The sequence below is a fragment of the Mus caroli genome, chromosome 3 (genome assembly GCF_900094665.2).
Source record: "Mus caroli chromosome 3, CAROLI_EIJ_v1.1, whole genome shotgun sequence".
Lineage (NCBI taxonomy): Eukaryota > Metazoa > Chordata > Mammalia > Rodentia > Muridae > Mus > Mus caroli.
The window spans coordinates 82,047,171-82,055,659 of NC_034572.1; the positions used below are offsets into that span (position 1 = coordinate 82,047,171).

The 8,489-nt window shown below is 56.2% G+C and overlaps 1 protein-coding gene across 3 annotated transcripts in view; it reads right to left on the bottom strand.

Moving 5' to 3' along the window:
- Positions 1-5,626, bottom strand: part of Efna3 (ephrin A3) — an 8,611-nt gene extending 2,985 nt beyond the window's left edge. Inside the window, exon 1 of one of the 3 annotated variants that reach the window (XM_021158874.2) lies at positions 5,397-5,626. In XM_021158874.2, coding sequence (XP_021014533.1) covers positions 5,397-5,524 — 128 coding nt within the window. In that variant the 5' untranslated portion in view covers positions 5,525-5,626. Of the gene's footprint in view, positions 1-1,931; positions 2,046-5,396 lie in introns of those variants that run through there. The other 2 variants (XM_021158875.2, XM_029474917.1) reach the window with 2 other exon arrangements.
- Between the last annotated feature and the right edge of the window lie 2,863 nt (positions 5,627-8,489).

Sequence of the window (8,489 nt, forward strand, 5' to 3'; positions counted from 1 at the left end):
CCTCCCCCTCCCCCCCTGAATGCCTTTTGCTGCTGCAGGTCCACCCCCCAGGCCAGTTCGACAGGACTTGCCCTCATACACACATGTATGGCGGCTTCACGCACATGCATGCACAAGCTCTATGGCACCAACACAAAAATGTCCACCACCCACTCACAAGCGGCAGATACTCAGAAGAGCTAAATTGCATGTGTGCTGCACCTATGACAGTTTTAGCTGGTCCCAACAATCTTCGGGGTTTGCCTTGAATCTCCTACATGACAAGACCTCTATCTTTGTGCTTCTGAGTCCTATTTCCCTCCATCCTGAGGCCATAAACCATTAGGTCCCCAATAACCTGACACAAACCAGGGAGCTGAAGAGCTCAGGTTTGACCTGTCATCTTGCCAGGACTTCTGCTTCATTCCACACCTTTCTTCACCTAGATGCCACTGTCCCCCCAACCCCCACGATAGGTGGAGTAATGATAGCACAGTGCCTAGACAAGATGACTGTGTCTGCCACATTCCAGATGAGTCTCTGTGACAGAGAAGCAGATCTGGATGCCCTGGAAGTCTCACCTGCCTGACAGTCCCATCTAAGTGTTGCTGTGAACATCCTTTGTGGTGGCACTGAACAGTGTAGGGATGTCAGAGGCACCTCAATCCACATGTGTGGAAGAGCGGGTAGAAGTCGTCTTTAACTTCTTTAAGGCAAGTATGCACACATGTTGGTAGTGCTATGGGACTGTCGTGGGCACGGGGAAGCATGGGCCACCGGGTAAATGTCAATCCATTGGGGTCCCTAGACCCTGAGAACTCACTGAGGGAAAGAACTGGCTCCCCATGTCACCAAGCAGAACCTTGTTTCACAAACAATAATTAGACACATTAGGGAAACGATCTTGGAGGCCTCTTCTCGGGATGAGGCCTTGAGGGTCCTCCCTGTCATTACCCAACATCGTTGGCTGTACTTGTGTTGCCCGGCCCCCAAGACTAGCAACGAGGCAGATGGGTAACAGCTGGTGTTTGGACTCTCTAGTAAGAACGGGCACAGCCTTCTTGAGTCATCAGGAATGCCACCAGTCCCACTTGGTTCCCATGGGAGTGATGGGTCACTCGGGCCCCTCCCTGTCCCTGGCACTCAGGTGGGCAGGAGTCTCGACGGGGCGCTGGGAGCAGGAAAACGGGTTAGACAAGGCCTGATTGCTCCCAGGCACCACCCATGCATTGTGTGTCCATCCCAAACCCTCGGCTCCTGTTGCTTCCCTAAGGACCTGGGGAGGGGGCGGCCAGCTAGCCAGCACAAGGTGCCAGACCTGGGGCAGCCCCATAGCTACCCTGGGGCCTTGTTCCCTTGGCCTCACCCGTGTATCCGGTTTGATTTGGAAGCAGCTCCTCCCTGCAGCTGCCCCATCCCTTCAACCACACACCCATTACAGTGGATTTTAAGCTAACTCCAGAGATGTTCCTACAGGTGGTGCCTCAGTTTCCTCAAGACTGTGAACTGGGTATATTTAGTGGTTGCTGTGTGACAGTGACAAGAGAAGAAGCCTCCTCTTACCTATCTCTGTGATTGACGGCAGAAAAGCCCCAGAAATGCACCCCCCCCCCGCCCAACCTGGCCATGTGGTTCAAAACCTCCTGGCAAGGTAGCTGTATCCAGTTGGTATCTGGTGGAGAGAGCAGAAGGCCGGGTGCCAGGAATCCCAAACCATAACTCCTAGGAGACCCGACCTGTCTGTTAGGCACAACCTCTTTAATTGAATCTGTCATCCTACTTAGCCTAGCAGCGCAGGGAGGTGCACATAGGCCCCAGCTGCTAACCACGCCTCGAGGGTTACCCCCCTCCTGCTCTCAGCGTGGGGTGGGCTAGCATCTGGGGACTGTGTGCCCTGCTCCTTCAGGGAGTTTCCATTCAGCCCTCCATGTCATCTCCTTGTTGCCTCCTACCTCTCCGCAGAAAGGCGTTCTCCTGTTCTTCTATAGGGCTTACTGTGTCCCACCCGGCTTGCAACGCCCGGGTGCATCCCGACTCTTCTCACATCAACAGCGCCCCTGCTTCCTAGGCCCGCGGAACTCAGCCTTCAGCTTTCAGTGTCCGCGGGGGACAGTACGGGAGGTGGGGGAGCGGAGAAGGAGCAAACGTCTCCCCCTGGGACAATTAGGGGCAGGTAAACAGGGTGTCTAACAAGACCCCGGAGAACAGAAAAGCTCCCAAGAGACTCTGAACTTGTTAAACCCCTATCCTCGGCTTTAGAAGCCAAGATGTAGAGTTAAGAGAGTGGAGAAAAATGCAGAGACTAGGTTCTTCCCCTCTACTGCGCGTCCCCGAGGCTGCGCGCCGCCCGCTCCAGCAGGCGAGGCCCGACCACGTGTGCGCGGCGTGGAGTCCGCGCGCCAAGGCTGGGGGGTGGGGGTGGGCAGCGGCGGCGGCGGGAACGCTCCCAGGGCGGCGCTTGCACACTGACACCCCCGCGCCCCGCCAGCTTCGGCCTGGAGGGGAAGCAGCGCGCCGGTCACCCCCGCCCCTCGACCCTGCGACAGTAGCGACAGCAGCGGCGGCGGAGGTTTATTGATCTGCAGCGGCGGAGAAGAGCGAGGTCTCGCCGAAAGCGAGACACATAGGGATGGAAAGACTCTGCCATATACAGAGGGGAGGCGAACACAGACGGATTCGCCCGAAAGGGGAAAGGGAGGAAGGGAGGCACAGAGAGAGAGGGGAAGCCAGAAACCAGGAAAGGGAGGAAATGAATGAGAACCAAGCAAGACTTGGGGAAAAAAGAAACGGCAAAGAGTCAGCATCGGGTCCAGAGAGGCCCACAGCAGAGGAAACAGCGCGGAAGAGAAATCTGGACACACTGGCGAGCAGACGAAAACAGACCACCACGGGCGTAGTAGAGGTCTCAATAAATATTTGTTGAATGAATGTGTGAATGAAAGTCATCAGCAACAGCAAGGTTTCCTAGATAGGTAGGGAGATCACGAGAAGATGCTCTAGAGGAGAGTAGCAACACCTTCGTTTTAGTTCGCAGAAATGAGGCTCTGGAGAGGGGGAAAAGACGTGTTTGGCCTTCAACTCCGCCCCCATTCAGTCCCCGACGCAGGAGACCCCACGGCTTCACACTCTCACCACTCTCTCCAATAAGGTTGCTCCCACCGCGTCCTAGTTTCTGGGCCAGGTTAGGAAAAGGTCTCGATTATTCCAGGGACTATAACTCAAGGGGCTGATTGGGGGAAGGGGTGATGGCTAGATAGCCAGGACCCAGCCACACGCCCCAGGTCTGTCGGAGGAGGCTACTGCAGGTCTGTCAAAGGAGGCTATTGCACGTGTCCCACCAGCACCCTCCCACGTGACCCCAAGAGGCGGGGTCGCAGACCCTCCCCACGTGACCCCAAGGGGCAGAGACCCTCTACACGTGATGGGAGGTGGGAGCCAGGAACCTAGATCACGTGACTGGGGGGGGCCTGGGAGCCTGTGGCTCAGCCCGGCCCCGCCCCCAGCTCCCCGGCCCTCTCCACTCCCGGCTCTGGAGCACGTCGCTCTCACGATTTATGGGGCCGCGGATGCCGCAGTGAGAGAGCCGGGGAGCCCGGGCGCAGCGGCAACAAAGGCCCGGGAAGCGGGGCGGGGGCGGCAGCGGCCTCCTGGTCCCGTGTGCGCCGCCTCCTACCTCCGTCGGTCCCTGCCCACACCGGAGTGGAGAGGGCGAAAGGAGGTTCTGGGAACCATCCCGTTCCGGAGCTTTCACCTGCGCCCAGGTGTATGCGGGGGAGGTGAACCTGATCAACGCTGCCCCCAAGGCTATTTCCACACCCCCTAGGCTCTGGCAAGCTACCAGCAGTGGGGTTCCCCAAGGGTGGCGGGGAACCCAGGGTCTCTCGCCTGCGAGCTCTCTGCTCGTGCCAGACTGTAGCGGGGCGGGGGTCGGACGTGTAAATCTTAAGGGGGGGATGAGCAAGATAGATACAGCAGGGGAGTCAGCCCTCGGGGCCCCCCGGGGAGGATGGAGTCCCGCTCCGGGGGGGAGGGGCTGCAACCCCACCCCCGAGGTTTCCATGGGAAGCGAAAGGGGGGCGTCATTAGCTCATCCCCACCCCCAGTCTGACACTCTGGGCGCGAGGAGAAAGAGGGGGAGGCGCAGAGCCCCAAACAACAAAGAGCAGAGCAGCAAGCAGGAGCCCCTCCCCCGGAAGGTTGGGGGTCGTGGTCGAGGCCCTTCAGGTCCCCTCCCCTGGGGTCTCACCATTTGTTCCCTAGTCGGCCCCCAGGGCGGAGAGTCAGAAGCAAAGCTGCCGCCACCGCCCGGGCAGGTGTGACAGTGATCCCCGTGTCCCCAGGGATCCCCCTACCAATACACTGAGGTGGCCAGAGTGATACACACGACAGCTCGGCAGGGAGAAGACAAGGGCAGCAAGGACTGTGCAGAATGATGGCCCGGTCCGGCAGCCGGCACCGGGCCGCCGCGCCACACACCGGAGGAAACCACACGGCCGCCCTGACACCCGCCCAGACCGCGGCGGCGCCAAGAGCCACCCCAGCCCAGACAAGACTGGCCACGCGGACACCGACCGCAGCCCCCTCCCCGACCCGCCGCCCGCTCCCACCCCTAGACGGTCGCCGACGCAGACACACAAATCACACACAGACACACGCACACTGACAGCCGCGCACGCCCGTTCACACTCAGTGCCATACGCCGTCCCTAGCTTCAGTGCGTGTGTGTGTGTGTGTGTGTGTGTGTGAGAGAGAGAGAGAGAGAGAGAGAGAGAGAGAGAGAGAGAGAGAGAGACATGCCGACATCTCTGCCTTCTTCCTTCTCACCAGTACCCTGCGTTCCTAGGGCCCCCCAACTTCGCGACCCTGCCCCGGCTCACCCCAGCAGGGCTTATTCACACAACCAGAGCAACCCCTTACCCTTCGTCCTGAGGAGGTGGAGAATCGGAATTCCTGCCTTAATGCCGAACCCCACTTTTAAAACCAAGAGTCTTAAGCAGAACCCCATCAACATTACAGGCTGAAAACAGGTCATCCTTCAGCTCCCAAACGCAGCGGCCTATCCCCAGCACACCGGTACTCACAGACTTCAACCTAGCCAAAAGGAGCGTGGATGGTGGGGGAGACTACGGGACAGAGAACACTATTCCATTGGCGAGTGTGAAGAGAAACCAAGATGGGGCTAGGGACCCCCAACAGCCTCCTCCGCACGGCCAGAGCGCTCTTTACTATGCCCCAACAGCTTCTCTCAGACACCCCCGAGTTTCACAGACGCCCACATAGTGCGTCCCCTCTCCCTCGCCTCTCGGTACCAAGCCTGTCTCCCAGGAATGCTGCCAGGTTCCCCTAGGACTTCTCGGGCCCACCAGCTCCCCCATCACTGACGCGGGACGCACGGGTTCTCCGGGTCCCCGACTCACTGCTGATTGGAGCTGTTCCAGTATACCGCATGCCGGTTTCCCAGTGCGCCCCCAGGCCCCTGGGCCAGCAGCGGCAGCAGCGGCACGGGCACGAGCAGCAGCAGCAGCAGCAGCGGAGCCGCCGCCATCCCCGGAGCCGCCGCCGCCGCCGCCCCCCGACTGAGCCCCGCGCTCCCGGCTTCTCAGCTTCCCAGCTCCCTGCTGCCGCCGCTGCCAGCCCCCAATCTTAGTCACGCCCACAATCCTTCCCTCCGCCCTTCTGGGCGCGCCCCCGAAGCCCCGCCCCTGGCGCGCTCACGCGGGGCTCCGCCCCACTTGAGCCCAGAGCGCGCCGCGCGTGGGCGACCCATACTGTGTAGCCCCTTTAGGAACAACGCGCCTCTCCTCTCTCCTAGGTGACTTGCTGCAGAGGTTTGCGTCTTTAGCTCCCCCAAGCTTGGAGTTCACAGAAGGATTTGGAAGCCAAGACCTGGACATACATCTGGTGTAGGTCCACACCTTTCTCCATAGAGTGTGGGGGTGTTGAGCCAAGATCTACGTCTGGAATAAGCAAGAGTAGACCCATATCGGACTTCTACTTCCTCCACCCCTTTCCATGTGTGCAAGGAGTTAAATGGACACAAGAAGGGGAAGCCCTCAAGGTGGTACCAGGAGCTAACAGCTGGCTGCCTGAAGGCCCTCACCTGAAGCCAAAGCAGAACACCTCAGCCCAGAGTGTCACCTTCTGGGGGCTGGGCACAGTAGCTATACTCCCTTAATCCTGGCACGCTAGAAGCAGAGCCTGGCAGATCTCTGTGAGTTCAAGGGCACCTACATTGATCTGTGTAACAAGTTCCAGGCCAGGCAGGGCTACATAGCAAGACCCCCACACGCCCCACCCCATCTCAAAAAAAAAAAAAAAAAAAAAAGTCTAAGCCTTCTATGGTAATCCAGGGCAAAGGTATTTGGTGGTGGTGAGTTGCCAAGGCGAGTTGGAGCCAGGCAGGAATGGAGCAGTGTTCTTGGAAAGCCCACAGAGGTCCCCTCACTGCCTCCGATTCCCTCAGTGATGTCCTTAGGCACGCTCATTCCTGCTTCCATAGACGCTTTCTCTAAGGACAGAGGGCACCTTATATTCCAGCACTTGCCACAGCAGTTGTCTTCTTAGGGACATACAGGCACAAAGATGCCATGCACGTAGCGATGGGAGAGAAAAAAAATAAAGGTGTCCATATCTAGAAACAGGAGCCATGGACACTTGACATACAGTCCAATCTAGGCACACAAGGTGCCTATAGAGAAGAAATTGGTGGAAACATAGGCCCCTAGACAGAGACACTGCAGTATACAGACACACTCTTCTCCCATGTGATTGACTTATACCACCCTCTTTGTGAGGGATCCAGAATACAGATCTACTAGGCATTCACCCCTTATCTTGTCTCTTTCCCAGAAGCCCAGACTGAAAGACAAAGCAGAACCGGGCCTGACTGGGTTCTTAGAACCCACAGCACCTGTGCCCAGGGAGGCAGGCACATTGCTGTTTTGTTGTGCTTCAAGAGGTAGGAAAGATAGCAGCACTTCCGTCAGTTTACCTTTGGCAGTACAAGGCCCTGACCACATGCCTGCCTTGGGGGAAGGGCACCGCATGCACAGTAGGTACCATGCCTCCCTGCTGCTAGGCAAGAGTGGGTGCTGTCCTCCTGGGGGGTACCTCTCCACTCCTGGGAGGTACCTTCTCTCTCTTCTTGGGAGCCAGAAAATAAATGAGGCCCTTTGAGATGGGAGTGAGGGACTTTGCAAACAGCTCTCTTCATTCCCAAAGAGATTTGCTTCACCCAAATAATGCTAACTGCCTACTCCCGGGAGCCCCAGCCCCGGCCCCAGCCCCAGCCCCTCCGTGCCATACCTTTGCTTCAAAGAAGTAAGCTTCTCTCTGTAAGGCAGCGTCACCAGGTAGCCTGCCCACAAGCGTACCAGTGCAGGGTGCTGAATTGGTCCAGAACTTTGAATTCCATTTTTTTTTTTCTTTTTTGAAAACGTAAGATTTCTGTTTCTAGAATCTGGGCTCCAAACTGGGAATATACTTATTGGTAGGACATTTGTATGAGAGCCTAGGTTCAACCCCCATAACTGGAAAAATACACAAATAATAAAACCTGGCTTTAATTTAAAGATTTGTGTGATTTGGGCCCCATTCTCTAGAGCCAAGACATTTCTCTTTAGAATGTTGTACTCCACCCTCTCTGACCAATATTCATCCATAGAGCTTCATAGCGGGAGAGGCGGCTCACAGGTTAAGAACATTTGCTATCTTCTAAGAGGACCCAAGTTCATTTCCCATGACCCACACCAGATGGTTCACAACTGCCTGTAACTCCAGCTCCGGTGGATCTTACACCTTCAAAAGGTACCTGTACTACTCACATACTCACATGTGCACACACACATACACACACACAAGGGGGGTCCACACATAATTATAAATAGTTTTTTAAAGGGGGGCTGTTTTCCTTGAACTGTTTCCCTGGGACCCTCTTTGTTTAACCCTGGGTTTAAGACCATCTTTCTTTTCTCTGGCCAAAATCAGACTTTGAACACTCTGTGGGGCCTGTGTCTGTGGGAACTGATCCTCTGGTATCCAGGCTTCTTCCATGGAAGTGTTAGCTGACTGATTTGGGCCCCTCTATGAAGATTCTGTCTCTAGAGTGCACTCTTGGCAAGTGGTACTTTGTACAAAAACAAAAAAACAAACAAAAAACGTGCAACTTCCTTTGGTGGGAAGTGGGCTTATGTGTCGCCCCATCTTAGTAAGGGAGTGTGAGCTAATGCTAATGCCAGCTTCTTTTTGTGTATGTTGTAACTTTTTTTGTGCCAAGTACAAACTTCACAAGGGTAAGAAGCAGTTCTGTGTACAGACCATGCAGTATATGCATCTCTAGCTACAGCTGCTCAAAAGCCCTAAGGGGACTGGGAGTTTATGTATTTATTTACTAACTTACTTATTTGAGACAGAGGCTCTCTATATATTGTTGGCTGTCCTGGAACTCATTATTTAGAGCAGGTTAGCCTCAAACACTTGCGTCTGCCTCCAGTGCTGGGATTAAAAGTGTG